The sequence below is a fragment of the Crotalus tigris genome, unplaced genomic scaffold (assembly GCF_016545835.1).
Source record: "Crotalus tigris isolate CLP2741 ecotype Arizona unplaced genomic scaffold, ASM1654583v1 scf7180000023589.2044511, whole genome shotgun sequence".
Lineage (NCBI taxonomy): Eukaryota > Metazoa > Chordata > Lepidosauria > Squamata > Viperidae > Crotalus > Crotalus tigris.
Window position 1 is genome coordinate 65,267 of NW_024100062.1, and position 17,158 is coordinate 82,424.

Here is a 17,158-nt window from a genome sequence, read left to right on the forward strand (position 1 = left end):
GCAACAGACTTGGCAACAAACACAAGCAAAGTTTATAAAAATTGCCTTTTCGTGCAACATAAGTTTTTGAAAGCTATGTAGACAACTACTATTTTAATATTTGTGCCTTGATTACACTAAATGTGTTATCAAGCACCACCAGAAAGTAGTATATTATAAGCTAAAGCTAGATATCAGTTTGAATGTATTTATTTGAGAAAACCTGCTTTTAAACATAGCTGAATTTTCATACTCCGTTCTCTGTTCATGTTGGTTTAAGTGGGTTTTCGACTTCTCTGGTATGTTTCTACCAGCAAATATATTTAAAGTCATTGTTCATGAAAGTGGTAGTTAAAATCTCAATAATTTTGTAAGATTTTCAAATAAAAATAATTAATACAAGATGGATGGATGGAGGGAGGAATAGAGAGAGAGAGACCCCATCACATGAGATACAGCTGTTGATCCAATATTGCTTGAATGTCTTACCACTGAAGAATTTCCAGGCAGTGAAATAGATTGTGAGGCAGTAAAGTACATGTAGCAGAAATTTCAGCAAGAAACTAAATGAAAATTAGTCAGAAAACAGTATCATGTCTATTACATAGCAATAAATCCTCTGTGCCTGAGAATAACTGTCCTATGGAAATATCTCAGATGATTCAGGGGCTTACAAAAGAACCAAGCATCAATATTTAATTTATGGAGCATAAATTAAATATTGGTGCTTATGGTTCTTTTGTAAGGCACTGTGGATAAAAATCGCTTGCCTCAATGCTGACCTGCATGCCATAGTTGAGGCAAGTTCAAATTAGAGATCCATTGCCCCATCTGGTCTGGATTTGTGGAATCATTTTCAGCTTGTGATAATACTTAAAGCTACACATTCAGCCACGTGCATTTATGACCCAGTCTGTCATGACTGATTTGATCCAGCCAGGGGATTAACCAGACGGATCCAGAGTGTAATAAATACATCTTTGTGGAAGAGATGGGTGTCAGATACCTTAAAAGTATCTACATTGTGCCTGTTTTTCAAGGAATCCACACTGGATCTCTTTCATTTTCAAAGCTATTATCCAATTGCTAGTACTAATGTTCCTTTTGGTTGAACATCTTCATGAAAGTAGTGGCTACATAGTTGTAGGCTAAACCACTAAACAACGTGCTTTGTAGATCAATCTCATCAATGAATTAGAGGAAATAATCTGAATTTGCACAAAATATTTAAGCGAAGCATAAAGTTAGCAAACATGTGAAGTCACACACACACAAAAAAAAACCTAACCAAAGTTGAAACAAAGTTGTGCAAATGCAACCATGTCATCTTTAGCTGACCTGATTAAACATGTTGTATGAACCCAACCACACTAAGTTAAGTAAAGTTTTGAAGCTTTTCATGTTTGGCTAAACAGTGGTGTCATTGATGAAAAGAACTGGAAGTAAAACTCTTGGTAAGAGAACATTTGCATTTCCTATTGACACAGTAACATTATTTCAAAGTTCAAATTAAATGTTGACTAAGCATTAGAAAAAGCTTTTAAAAGCAAATCTCTAATTGAAAGTTAAAACCAATTACTTCAGGACCATGGAGAGCCACCACCAAAATTAATACAGTGTGGTGCAAAGAACTCTTGGACCTTTAAATATTGTATCATGCCTTTATATGCAAAAATAATGTCGGATTTATATTGGTCTTCTCATTTGTAATAAAATTATGCCAGGCATATTTTAATCTCTTTTATAAGGAGGTTTATAGTTATATTAATTAAACTCTAATGGGAAGAAATCAGTTAAATACTCTTTTTTATAAAAAATAAAATAAAACTAGAAGTCAGGTCAGCACAGAAACTGCTCACTGTTGGTCACCTCTGAATTTGCTAGGGAAAGATATGTTCCAGATGTGCTGCAGATTAAGATAGAGATGTGTGAGATTAGTTTGATCTCACGCCAAATGCCTACTTATATTTTTCATTTTCAGTGGGAGAAACGGTTGATTTAACTGGCTTGGAAGCCCCTTAAGCAAGAGTTATTTAAACAGCCTAATTAAGATTTTACATACATATGAAATTTACTGATAGCTCCAGGCAAAATTTCTCTTTTAAAAACTTGGTAATTTACACAGAGGGATGTGACGGAATATATTAAAAGATGCATGCGTTTTGTAAGAATGTGCAAATTGTTCAGTTTCTCACAGTATCCAGGAGTTCGCTGGCTATCTTTCTCCCAGTTTCAGGCATATTTATATTTAATATCCAATAACAATGGACATTTCTGAACCTCAGATCCTTAGACCAGCATATGGAACGTTATTCTGATGGATTATAAGGGTTAATTATAGATAGACAGGTAGGTAAGAAATATCTAGATGTTCTGTAGCTATTATTTCCACATTTTGGTAAAATTTTGCTCTCCAATGTTTCAGATAGAATTTTTTAGATATGGAATATTGCATTGCTCTTCAGTACTTTGCTCAGATGTTAAAGGAATCAATGCCTAGCATGACTTATTTGTATATTAGAGATGTATTCTGTTTGGGTGATATCCTGACCAAATCCACTAAAAATAAAGGGGGAATAATAAGTCTCTAAATTTGGCATAATCAAGCTAAACATAATTCATGTGAAAGTGGATGAAACTGCCTTCACACATGCAGTAGAGCAGGGTAGCAAATAAAATAACACTAACATTTTCCTTCTTAGTATTTGACTCCTAATTTTAGAGGTGGTCTTGAACAAATTGAGAATATTTTTTTTAAAAAAGAAATATATATATTTCTTTCCCAGATGAAAATGAAATAGTTAAAGTAGCTACACCTTTTTTCATGTGCATGCACAAGCCAGTTTATTTTGTTGTGGAATAAAATAGCTGTATATGTGGTTACATACAGAGCAGTTTATGAAGTAGTGTTGTAAGCCTGAAAGAAGATGCACGCTGCTTTAATTAGTCAAAGAGAGTTGTTTGTACATATTCTTACACGCTGCAAAGTAGCTCTTTCAAAAGATCTACTCATCCCTAATAAATATAGAATATGCTTTATTTTACTTCTGCAAAAGTTTTAATTGTAGTATACCATTGCATACCTTTGTGTAAAAGACTCAGAAATCAGCATGGTCTAATTCAGGGTTCATTCTAATTCCTTTTCACCTTCAACCCACTTTTAGGATATGGCAATTTCTGAGTACCTGAGTACGCCTAGCAAGGTGTCGAAAACTTGAAAACTTGATCAAGGAAAAAAGTGAAAGAAGTACAGGTAGATCCTCAACTTACAACTGTTACGGTTAGTTAGTGACTGATCAAAGTCACAATGGCACTGAAAAAGTGCCCCCCAAACCACAGCTGAGTAAGACATCTGCCTGCCCGCCCAGTGGTGCTCTTCCTCCTGTCCGAGGTTTTCATTGTTGTGAGCATTTCTGTTGAGGGGGTGGGGTGGGGGTGTTTGGTTTTTATTCCCCCCATCTGCTGGATGGTTGCAGCAGGTTTTGGTCACTTCACATGACCCTGGGACACTGTGACCGTCATAAATATGAATCAGTTGCCAAGCCTCTGAATGTAAATCACAAGACCCTGGAGATGCTGCAACATTCCAGCTGATCGGCGCTTCTTCTGGGCTCAGCAGAAGCACCAGGATCAGTGCTGCTTTCCAGTTGATTGGTGCTTCTTCTGGGCTCACTTTTCTAGGATGGTTGCGTACCACCTGCCAGGTGCCAATGTACCACAGGTGGTACCTGTACCACTGGTTGAAAAGCCCTGGTCTAATTCACTTGGAAGGTTTTATTACCAAAGAAAAAGGTAAAGAGACTATTTTTGTGTTCTGTTTGGAAGCACAGTCTAATAGATGAAAGTGCTAGAAATAACTAGATGAGACACTACTGCATGCCCCAGTAGGAGTGAAACATTTTATCTATAATGAATAACTTGCTGTTCAGGCTTTGTGTTGCTTGATTCTGATTAAATGCCAAACAAAATGCATTCCCATGGTGATGGCAGTGTGAAGGAAAGTTGTCTGTTTGAATGACTGTCACAAGGAGACATTAATCATTATTAAACATTGCATTCAGCAAGTTAGTTTGTAGTTTTTTCAGTATAATTTGTCTTGTTTCTTGATTTGCTTTCAAGCCTTTAATTATTGCACCTTAATTATTAATTTATATTATTGTGTTTATTATTATTATTATGATTTACTTTTAATGAGATTACTTCCAAGTGAGGATACTTAGAATCTCAACCTTGCATTCAGTTATAACCCTTAAGTTGACTAGTCTTTCAAATTGGTGTTGAATTCGTTTATTTCAAATTCATATTGAAAACTGAGTAGTTGAATCTTATCCCCTGCTCATACTGCTAGCAGATGATTGTCTATCTCTACTTGATCTTCCTATGAGACCATTAAAGTTTGGGTAATTAGTTCCCACATCAACTTACCCTTACTGTTAGGAAGCATTTGTTTGGATCTATCTTCCTGTAACTTAAACACATTATTCCTCATTCTGCACTTTGGAACAATAGCAAAAGGTCTTGGTTTTCCTCTTCTATAAATTTCCTTCAGATATTTTAAGGATCTTTATCTCCTCTCCTCTCTGCCTTTTGACTCTTCTACTCTTGATCTTTTCTTTTATTTCACCCCTTTTATCTTTCTGCTATTGACCTTCTCTCCTACACTATTTTATCTGTGCTTTGACTCTTCTGCTCTTGATCTTCTCTTCTCTACCCTTATCTTAATCTTCTCTTTTCCTACCTTTGATTCAACTTTCTCTTTTCAAAAATAATCATTTCTAGTATCTTTAATATTTCTTCATAGAACTTAAGAATAAAGAAGTCAGATGGAGCAGGAGGACTGACAGATGGATATGTCCATATATCTAGTCAGTTTGATCTGATTCATGGAGATTGATTGTTAATTTTAAGTATATCTTATCTTTTATCAATTGATTCCCAGAAAAAAATGAGAAGCAAATAGTTCGCACAACCACACTTGTGAAATGGCCAAGGAGAAAGAGCAAATCTTTAGTTGGATGTAGTGCCTGAGATAAATTCAGTTTGCTTTGCACCATTGAAAACTGAAAGAAAAGCCTATACCAGAAATCTAATATGCCAATATGATGGTAATTTGAAACCCTGCTCCACTTTTTGAAACTATGCATTGAAAGAGAGAACAAAAGAAGGAATTCAAGGCTTGCTAGTTCCCATTATGTTGAGGGGAGCCATTTTACCTAACAAGTACACATTTTGCAATTATTTTGTTTCTTGCTGATGTGATCACTAAAGCTCATCTTGAATAATTCCACTGAGCATGAGAGCTTCTAAGTTAGCATACTTCAGATGGAGGATTCTGCATCTGTCTGAGAGACCATCTCCCTCAAAAGTCAGTTCTTGGAGAGAGGAGTAGAACTGATGGAAGTAAGTGTAGACCTGGCTCTAGAGTTGTATATTATGACAGATTATCATTGGAACCATTTATTGCCTAATTTAAGTAGCACCTATTAAGGTCTTGATGCCAGAGTGTAGGGTAAGAGTGATTTGGAAAGCATTGGAAGTTCAGAACATCTGAACATTTTTCTTTAAAATGAATAGCTAAATTTCCTGTTCATCAAAGTGTTATTATTAACATAATGAAGAAAAATTTGCCCTAGCAAAGTGAGAGATAAATTGAATCCTAAAAGTTAAATGTTCAATTGTGTGGAATTCTATAATCCTTTCCTTTTTAATAAATCTGGCTGGAGAAGCCTATGTGAACATCTTATTTTTTTATTTTTAAATCCAATGCTTTCAGGTGCTCCAAGATTATTGTTATTTAAGCCACCTTGCAAAACACTGCTAATGCTCCAGCCATGGTTTTGGAAAAGATATTTGAAGTCAAAAATAATCATCCATCATTTGTTAACCTTTAGAATGTCCAGGGCTGAACAATGGGGCTTGAATTTTGGATTTTAGAATCTGATTATGGAAACATATTTTTCCACGAAACTATGGGAGCTTTAATAATTTGCTTATTTTACTACAATTGTAAAATATATTGACATCCATAGTTCACCTTATAAAGATGTTTTATCACTTTAACATTGGACTTTTCGTCTGTTTGTTGTTTGCTTTGTTTGTTACTACTTCATTGTATAGTTTCTTGAGAATTTTTATGATACCTGTTATTAAGGTTTATGTAATGTTTTTGATTTTGAGAATATTTTTCAATGTTTTGCTTCACTTAACCATATAGGTAAGATTGTTATCTTAATTATTTATATGAAGATGAATGGATAGATGGATAAATCCTTTGCTGTATCACTAATCACTGAAAAAGCTGTAATTCTCCGAATGGAAGTAGAACACATTTTGTGCAAATGTGCACTCAGCTCCTTAAATGAGGCTAGAAATAGTCTTCTACAAATAATACCACCTATATTATGTGTTTTCTTTCCCCAAATGTGTGCACATGCACACACACACATGCACACACAAATTAGCATGTGTGCGTATATCTATAAACTGATGAGACTGTAAAGCTAGTATTCTCTGGATTGTGGCAAACTTTATAAAAAAATTTTAATAATATTTTATTTTCCAATTTTATATTTAAGTATTTAAAAAGCAACGTGGTGGCTGGGTTAATCAATAGTTCAATAACAAAATCTTTAGTACAAATCTCAGGTTACAACATCAAATATTTCCTTTCTTTTTCCCTTAACATTTACTGTCTCATATTTAAGCCGATACAGTTCTTATTATATCAACTCAGTAAAATATCATTATTACATTTATCAATAAATTTTTAGCTTATACGTATATTAATTATTTTTTACATTCAACCTTCATAAACAATCCATATCCTGTTATAAATTTTTTCCCAATTTTTAGTTTCCCATCAATATTCCAATTTAATCTTTGATATTTATAATTTTCAGGTTTTAGGTAACCAAGATTTCCCTTATCTCAGTTTATAACAGAATCTAATATCCAAAATACACATTTTATCTATTTGAATATAATAATAATAATAGTAAAGTTGGAAGGGACCTTGGAGGTCATCTAGTCCAACCCCCTGCTCGGGCAGGAAACCCTACACCATTTCGGACAAATGGCTATCCACTCTCTTCTTAAAAACTTCCAGTGTTGGAGCATTTACTGCTTCTGGAGGCAAGCTGTTCCACTGATTAATTGTTCTCACTGTCAGGAAGTTTCTCCTTAGTTCTAGGTTGCTTCTCTCCTTGATTAGTTTCCACCCGTTGCTTCTTGTCCTGCCTTCAGGTGCTTTGGAAAATAGCTTAATTCCCTCTTCTTTATGGCAGCCCCTGAGATATTGGAATACTGCTATCATGTCCCCCCTTGTCCTTCTCTTCGTTAAACTAGACATACCCAATTCTCGCAACCGTTCCTTATATGTTTTAGCCTCCAGTCCCCTAATCATCTTTGTTGCTCTTCTCTGTACTCTTTCTAGAGTCTCAACATCTTTTTTACATCGTGGTGACCAAAACTGGATGCAGTATTCCAAGTGTGGCCTTACCAGGCATTGAAGAGTGGTATTAATACTTCACGTGATCTTGATTCTATCCCTCTGTTAATGCAGCCTAGCACTGTGTTGGCCTTTTTGGCAGCTGCAGCACACTGCTGGCTCATATTTAAGTGATTGTCTACTAGGACTCCGAGGTCCCTCTCACAGTTACTACTATTGAGCATGGTGCCACCTATGCTGTACTTGTGCATTTGGTTTTTCTTGCCTAAATGTAGAACCTTGCTTTTTTCACCATTGAATTTCATTTTGTTAGTTAGTGCCCAGTGTTCAAGTCTGTCCAGATCCTTCTGTATCTGAAGCCTGTCTTCTGGAGTGTTGGCTATTCCTGCCAGCTTGGTGTCATCTGCAAATTTGATGAGTTCCCCATCTATCCCTTCATCCAAATCGTTGATGAAGATGTTGAAGAGTACTGGGCCCAGAACAGAGCCCTGGGGCACCCCACTACACACTTCCCTCCATATAGATGCAGTTCCATTGAGGACCACTCGCTGAGTACGGCCGGTCAGCCAGCTACGGATCCATCTGGTGGTGGTTCTGTCTACCCCACATTTTTCTATCTTGTCAAGTAGTAGGTTGTGATCTACTTTATCAAATGCCTTACTGAAGTCCAAGTAAATTATGTCCACAGCATTCCTCTGATCCACTAATTTTGTCACTTGGTCAAAGAATGCAATAAGATTTGTCTGGCATGATCTATTTTTGACAAACCCATGTTGGCTTTTAGTAATGACTTTGTTTGCCTCTAGGTGTTCGTTGATTCGTTGTTTGATTATCTTTTCCAGGATCTTCCCAGGTATTGAGGTCAGGCTGATAGGTCTGTAATTTCCTGGATCCATTTTTTTTCCTTTTTTGAGGATGGGAACTACATCAGCTCTTTTCCAGTCCTCTGGTAGTTCCCCTGTGTTCCAGGATCTTTGAAAAATATAGTTCAGTGGCTCCGATATCACATCTGCCAGTTCCTTGAGAACTCTGGGGTGTAATCCATCTGGTCCTGGCGATTTGAACTCATCTAGGCTGGACAGGTGCTCCCTAACCATTTTCTTGCCTATCTTAACTTGTGTTTCTATTTTGTTTTTTATGGCACTATTTTTGATAGGTTGGTCTGTTTTTTCCCTTTGTGTAAAGACAGATGCAAAAAATGAGTTAAATAGTTCTGCTTTCTCCCTGTTGCTTGTCACCTTCTTGCCACTTCCACCCACTAATGGACCAATCATTTCCTTCACTTTTTTCTTGTTTTTTACATGTTGAAAGAAGCTTTTTTTTTATTTTTGACTTTGGTCGCAAGCCTTAGTTCATTTTGAGCCTTGGCTTTCTTCACTTCATCTTTGCAGGCTCGGGCTATTTGCTGATATTCTGACTTAGTTATGTTCCCCTCTTTCCACTTTCTGTACTTGTCCTTTTTATCTTTCAATTTGTCAGAGACAAATTGTTCTATAATCTTGTTCTATTTCCTAAAAGTTATCTATTTCCCACCATATTAAATCATCTACTTAATAATATCATATACCCTTTAATAAATCAAAACCATTGTATATATTACCTGGGTTAATCAATAAATCAAACATATTCATAATAATAATTATTTTTTCTTTTAAGTCTAATTTTTAAATATTAAACAGATAAAATCCTTATTTTCAACTAATTTCCAAATATTTTAAATCTAATGACCAGAATTCCTCTTATCTCAACTTCTCCGTTTAACCCTCTAATTAATAATATGAAATCCCCTCTAATAAATCAAAACCCCAATTTTCTTCAGCCTTATTCTGGCTTTCTTCTTTTGCCAACTAGGATTCCATATCAGTCCTTTTAGTTTGTCAATTAGATCTCCTTCTATTATTCTATATGTTACTTGAAATAAAGGAAACCATTTAATTGTCATTTTTGGGGAAGGACTGGCCCATTTGTATTCATAAAGTTGTCTTCCTATTATTCCAATTCCCCATAATTGCCCTAATATGTTTATCTTCCATTCAATCTGTTCTTCTTTCTCAAATTTCTTCTGATTTATATAGAAAGTCTTTTCCATTTTCAATGTTGTCACTCCCTTTTCTGGATTTTCCATTAACTGTATTTGTTGGTTCATTGAGTCCTCTGTCTTAATATTTGATTGTTCCACTTCTTCTGTTATCTTCTGCATTGTTGGTTCTTTGGTTGTAGTCAAAGTCCAGTGTCCGCGGTGGCCGCAATGGCAAACTGGAAGTCAAACTTTATAAAATGTTTAACAATGTTTATTTTTTACAATAAAATGAGACGGTCTTTTTAAAACAATTTTTGTTAAGTTTGGGCTCTGCAGCCCTATCTTAGAATAAAAAAAGGGAGGTTTCATAGACAAGAGTATCAATTCTTAAACAAATTTGTAGCTCCAATAAATCTGGAATTCAGTTAACTTGGAGCTTCAGTTCAACTGGTAAACAGGCATATAATCTTTCTAACATACTGTGATTCTTTGCAGTAGACTTGTTACAGGATAATATGTTAAGCTCCTGCTTTGTTAATATGAAACAAAATTTGGCATGATTTGTTGGGACCTTAATGCTCTTAAATGTTTGTCCTGTCCTTAGTCCTGATTATCATAGTTATTAATTAGATAATGGCTTCCAGATGTTTAATTTATGTTAAAAAAGCAGAGGTATTTAATTTATCCAAAGTACAGTCTTTTACAGTGAACTGCTATTTTACTAAAGTGCTATTTGGTGATATATATAAAAATGGAACAATTATCTGTGCATCTGTGTTCAAATACTGAAAGAAGTGAACAAGTGTTGCTTTCAAGTGAGATGTGTTTCTAGATTATTTTTATGACCATTATGTTTGTTATTTAGTTGCTCCTTCAGTTGGAAAAATAGGTATAAATGATTTACTTTATTGGAATTAAACTCAATAAGAATTTTATTCGCTTAGGGTTTCTTGTTATTACTAAAGATTAGAATGGAGAACATAGGGTCCAAAGTTGAATTGTCTTCATCTAAAACCTGGAAGGCTAGATAATACAGTGGGGCAAGCTTTTGCAGAAGATAAATCTTTACCCAAAGGTTCCCTCTCCTGCTATCTTCTGTTGAAGTACAATTTTTTTTGTAATTGCTTTCCAACTCTAAACTGAGAAATCGCCCTTTCCTGTATTTTATCCTATTTTTTCTCTTTACAGAGAAACCAGTTGTATCCTACAGAATATATACTATGTAGCTCAGGGTTGAACTATGTAGCTCAGTTGGTGATCTGGTGAGCTTGATTATTTGCTTGCAGACTTTTCATTATCTGACTAGGTAACATCATCAGCACCAGTGAATGTGGGGTTTGTTCTCTGTTTATACACAGTAGCTTGCTTCACAAGTGTTGATGGAGTGTAGTTTTTTCCCCTTGGTAGTTCTCAGCTTTTGATTGTATGTTGCTGTAGTGTCTAGATGTTTCATTACAGTCTTATAATGAGAGTGGTGAGATTGGTGATCCTATGAGAAAAAAGAGGACTCATCTATAACATAGAGTGTAAGGAGTGTGGCCATTGCTTAGGATAAACAAATAATAGACTAGCAGAAGCATCTATTTACACCAACTAGCAGTCAGAAGACGCAATAAAAATTCCTTAATGTCACAAGTCATGGACAGACTCAACTATAGTGGCAGCTAAGAAACTGTGAGCACCCTGGACAAAGCTATTTTTTTTTTTAAAAAGAAGGGAATTTGCATTTGGACAAATCAGCCATCAATACCAGGTAGAGTAAACTATATTTACACACCATTCAAAAGAGACAATAAAAGCTAAGAAAGAATCTTAGAATCATCTCCAACTCCAGATAAGCAGAGATTAACACAGACAAACAATCAAGCAGAAATTAATATCCTAATCAACTATGGCTAAAACATTTGCCATACAGTTTCAGGAATTGGAGCAAGTATCTTTTAATTTCTTGGCTGCTAGGGGTGACTGAGGTGATCTGTTCCCCATTTGAGGAGCAGCCACAAAGAAGAGGGGGTCAACCTATTTTCCAAAGTACCTGAAGGCAGGACAAGAAGCAGTGGGTGGAAACTAAGCAGTCACTTGAAAAATCCTGTGTTGAAAGTAGAACTTTTTACATATAATTGTCAATAACCAGCTCAGCTTCTGAAAAAATGCTCTTATTTGGGAACACTGAAATGAAAGAACATTTGTCCTCTAAAGTATTGCAGATCAGTTGCTGATTAGAAATAAATTTTACTGTTTCAAGCAGAAAACTACAAAGAAGACAGTATGTCTCATCTCCTTTAAAGGTCAGTTGTGTGAACTTCTTGATCTTTTTATAAAGTAGTATAATATTGATGAAACACTTTTTGCTTATTCACACTACCTGTTATTACAGTATTCCCTTTTATTAAGATTAATATCACTTTCTTTTCTTTTTTACAACTTGTATGCCACAAACTTCTCCACTTTTCATTTTTCTTACTGTATATTAGTTTCTGTTGGTTTTTAATTTTTCTTAAAATTTCTAATAAATTTGTCTAGTTTCTCTTAATCCATTCTGGACCTCACACATATCAATAATTGTCAAGTTATTGCCTCCTTTTGAGGCAATACATTGAATCAGAATATTATTTCTTCAATAAAATTGATTCTTCATACCAGATTTAATATGATTTCTAGCCCTGTTTTGGAATGGAAATCATCTGATTCATTTAACCTTATACAAGCGATTCCCCCCCCCCTCCGAAAATCAAACAAACAATTTCAGCTTTTTGTTCCCACCTGGTGGTCATTTGGAGGTTTGCAGACCAAATCTGGTAGCCTTATATTCTTGAAAAATATTAGAGAACATATATCTCAACTATCTTCTATATTTCTGTTCTCCCCTGTGTTTTCCTATTATATCTTTTTCTTCCTTTTGCCTTTTCTGTAATTTTTTCTTCTGTCTCCTTTTTGTCTTTTTCCCATTTTCCTGTTTTAAAACATAAAATTATAAAACACAATTTGTATTAATTACAAATATATAATAAGTACCACAGAAATGGGAATTGGACATAGATATGATAGGAAAGTAGACAATCTGAATTCAAAATATGTTGAGGAAAAAAGAAACGATAAGAAATAAGTAATTAACATTTTCATTTTCACAGAAGATAAACTTCCATTATTCATCAGTCTTCAGTTGTGGGACAAAAGAAGCAAACCTCCCATCAACTTTTGTTGGCTAAAAAAACCTACGCTTTGGCTGCTATTCTGCTGATTTGTATTTTTTTTTTAAGTGAATTGTGGCTTAATAGTTATACTATTTAATCCTGGCTCCTTAAAGTCTGGAACCCAGGGAACCGAATTGCTCCAGATTCTTTTATATAAGACACAGGTAATGTTTTGAAAGCAAAACAACCAAGGGAGACAAATTTGAGATCCAGATAACCTTGGCCCACAGAAAATGAGATGAGAGTATGTATTTTAAACTAGCAAGATTAGAAAAAAAATTAAAGACCTTATGCAAATGTGCTCATTTTCTGTTGCATCGGGCTAGAAGTTGGGTGACTGAATTCTAGTCCTGCCTTAGTTGCAAAGCCAGATGGAGAAGGCAGATGAAGATGATTTTGGCATCTTTGCTCCCACACTCAATGAATAGACGAGAGCAGAGCAAAGAAGTTCTGTTAGGCTCCTCACCAGGCAAGCGTATTAGAGACAAGTGGCCTTAAAAAGCAGTTCTGACCATGCTGTCTTTGTTGGAAACAATGGCTGACCTCTGGCCTTTGATGTTTATGAGAGAAAGCTTGAACTTCTGGATTGGTGGACAACCCTGATCTGATTTTTGGGACTCTGGATTTGCTTTGGATGTTTCTTCTGCTCATTCCTATTTCAAAGCAACCTCTGTAGGCAAGCCCCTGCTTTATTTACATTCCTTTGATACTGTTTACCCTTCAGCCTTGAAATGAAACTGAAAATCTTCAGAGTGTCCAGGTTTGAGTGTGTGTGTGATGAAAGCTGGAGGCAGGCAAGAAGGAGGCAGTGGCAGACCACTTCTGAAAATCTATAGGAAAGAAAACTGTAGGGACTTGCCCAAGCAATCTCTGAAAAATGGTTTGAATGAGTGAATGGAAAAATAAAAATAGAATCGCAAAATGGATTTTAATTTCCAGAGACATAATTATAGAAATATAATTATAATATAGACAGCTATTGCATTTATATTACCTCAGGTGCTATTATACCAATGACGAGGTACATCACAGCCTTTAGCTATCATTCCTCACAACATTCATTACACGAGATGAAGTCATTTTAGTACAATGATGTTTTTGTTCATTACCTCTTTGAATTTTTAATTGACTTCATGAAAAGGCAATCCCATTATTCTAATTCAGGTTGCAAATGAGTTATAGATACACATTCTACTGCAGAGTAAGTTGAAAACAAATGTCTGTCTCTTTCTGTTGTTTAAAATATCCTATTTTGTAGCAATTTCCCCCCTATTTTATGCTCAGAAATCTTTTCTTCCTCCTTCCTTTAGCCTAAACCATGCCTCCAAAGGGGTGGAAGTTCTGCATCTCTGCACAATAGTGTAATGAGGAACAGCATTTTCCAACTTATGATCCACACACTTGATCCACTGGCTGAAGGTATCATTTTATTATTATTGTTGTTGTTGTTGATTTTTATGTTGTTCACTCACTCTGAAGTTAATGTTTACTAAAACTATCTTCCTAAGCACATATTTCTCTACTGTTTTCTGTGGGCACAGCTCTTAAATATATCTGATTAGCTCAGTAAAGTTTGTGTACGTGTAAAATCCTATTATGATTGAATATTTCTAAACGCCTGCTTTAAGATAGAAAGCTTACTGAGATTATTTCTCTACCCACTCTATCTTACCTTAAATTAAATTAATAAATAACATGGTCATAGTTTGGTGCATATATTTGCATATAAGTGCTCGTTCTAGTATGATTTTTATTTTCAGCATTTAAATTTGTTTTCTGAAAGTATGCTTGTATTTTCAAGGCCTGAATATTCCAGTTTTAAGACTCTCTCAAATGGAGATCCTTCAGTTTCATTCACCTTAATGCAAAATAAAAAGGTGCTATTTTTCCATTCTTCTACAGTTATCAGTTTGCAAATATTTTTAAGAATGGTTGGAGTGTACTTTATAATTACTATATTTCATTGTTCTAAAATGAAGTATGATACACATTAGCTTTCACCATGCTACTATTAGTCTCTCTTGAATCTGAACTTCAGCTTTTAAAAAATTTAAAGTGGAAACAGGAATAGTTGGATCGTATTTACCATCTTTAAAAAATCAACAAGGTTTATCATTCTCACTGGTATATTCTTTTTTTTTTCCTTTTTGAATCATACTAGTGCATCTGCTCTACTGTATCTATGGTAAACCACATACAAAGATCAGAATGTGTGCTTTTTTTTTAATGGGGCAATCTTGAAGGAAATGTTATTTATTTATTTAGCTATGGCATGTCATACATGTCATAGCAATATAAATTAACATTTCAGTTAGATTAGTAGAACCCAATAAAATATAAATATTAAAAAGATCTATGTTCAAATATCAATGTCTAGGCCAGTGGTTCTCAACCTGTGGGTCGGGACCCCATTTGGGGTCGAACGACCATTTCACGGGGGTCGCCAAACAAGGCTGTCTGCCATTTTTTCCCCTTTTCTTTGGCCATGCCCCTGGCACATGGTGATGTATAAGTGGTTGGGGGTCACGACAACATGGGGAACTGTATTATGGGGTCACGGCATTAGAAAGGTTGAGAACCACTGGTCTAGGCCATCTAATCACTGAAGCACATTATTGTTTATATTAAAAAAATAAGAAACTGGGTCTTGATTCATATGAATAATGCGTATAGACGTAAACAGATGCAGAAACGTAAAGAGTTGGAATCAGAGATTAAAACTAAGGAAAAGGCTCTTATCTTAAATCCATTGGATAACAATTTAAAGGTTTCTATTAGTTTGCTTAAGGAGCAATTTAATATGTTAATAGCTGATCAGGTTGCAATTAATTTGAAGTATATGAAACATAACATATTTTGCAATGCGAACAAACCTGGTAGGTGGTTGGCTTATCAACTACAAAAGAAACAAAAATCAAGGATTATAGAAAAAATAAATTATAAAGGTAAAGAAGTTTATCAACAAAATTTGATTAAAAGGATTTTTTAGATTTTTATTCAAAGTTATATGCCAGTGAAAACATACATGTTTTAGATATAGAAAAGTATTTACAGGAATCACATTTCCCTAAACTTCTGATCAAAGAGATGAGATTAATGGTTTAATTACTTCTGATGAGATTATTTGGGCAATTAAACAATTGAAAGTTGGTTAGGCTCCAGGTACAGATGAATTAACAGCAATTTATTATAAAATGTTATCTGAAGAAATGATAGAACCATTGAAGGAACTTTTTAATAATATTCTGTTGGGAGCAGAGGTACCTCCATCGTGGAGAAGGGCTTTCATCTCATTGATTCCGAAGGAGGATCAAGATTTGACCCAGCCCCAAAATTATAGGCCTATATCTCTTTTGAATACAGATTATAAAATTTTCTCAAAAATATTGGCAAATAGATTAATGCGAGTTTTGAAGCAACTGGTTCATAGTGATCAATCTGGATTTATATCTGGAAGATATATGAAATATAATGTTAGACAAATTGTTAATCTAATTGAGTATTTGGACAAGAACAATCAAATCCCTGCGGCTTTGATTTTTTTAGATGCTGAAAAAGCCTTTGATCAATTAAATTGGCAATTTTTACTCAGAGTAGTAGAAGAAATGAATTTTGGGGATAAATTTTTATTTGCCCTTAAGGCAATATATCAACAGCAATCTGCACAAATTATAGTTAATGGGGGTTTAACAGAAGCATTTAAAATTGAAAAGGGTACAAGACAGGGATGTCCTTTATCCCCATTGTTATTTGTTTTAACCATGGAGATTTTACTTATTAAAATTCGGGAGTCACCTAGAATAAAGGGAATAAAAATAAATAAGAATGATTATAGGTTGAGAGCTTTTGCCGATGACTTGCTTGTGACATTATCTCAACCAACAGATTCAGTTAGGGATTTGGTTGAAATTTTACGTCATTATGGGAAGGTTTCTGGGTTTAAGGTAAATAATAATAAGACTAAAATATTATCGAAAAATATGTCTATGAAAGAAAAGGATATTATAGTTAAATTAACAGGTTTTGAAATAGTGAGAAAGGTCAAATATTTAGGAATTTATTTAACGTCCTCTAATGTTAAATTGTATAAAAATAATTATGAGATATTATGGGTAAAAGTGCAAAAGGATTTAAATAATTGGAAAAAATTACAATTATCTTTGTTGGGGAGAATTTCGGCAGTTAAAATGAATATACTTCCAAAGTTTCTTTTTTTATTTCAGATGATACCTATTTTGAAAAAAGATGCCAATTTGGAAGAATGGCAGAAGGGGATTAATAAATTTATTTGGGCAGGGAAAAAGCCGAGAGTTAAATTTAAAATTATGCAGGATACACGGGAAAGAGGAGGATTAAAGGCACCGAATTTAAAATTGTATTATGATGCAGTGGCTTTAACCTTGATTAGTGATTGGCTCAACTTAACAAATAAGAATATCCTATCTCTTGAGGGATGGGATTTATTATGTGGATGGCACGCATATTTAATTTATGATAAAAAAAGTGGATCAGGTTTTT

The 17,158-nt window shown here is 34.6% G+C and overlaps 1 protein-coding gene across 3 annotated transcripts in view; it reads left to right on the forward strand.

Annotated features, from left to right (window-relative positions):
• The window catches only part of SLC24A2 (solute carrier family 24 member 2), a 60,150-nt gene that overhangs the window by 13,337 nt on the left and 29,655 nt on the right, over window positions 1–17,158 (forward strand). For all 3 annotated transcript variants that reach the window (XM_039319429.1, XM_039319431.1, XM_039319430.1), the window contains exon 3: window positions 13,951–14,059. In XM_039319429.1, the coding sequence (XP_039175363.1) occupies window positions 13,951–14,059 (109 nt within the window). The remainder of the gene's footprint in view (window positions 1–13,950; window positions 14,060–17,158) is intronic.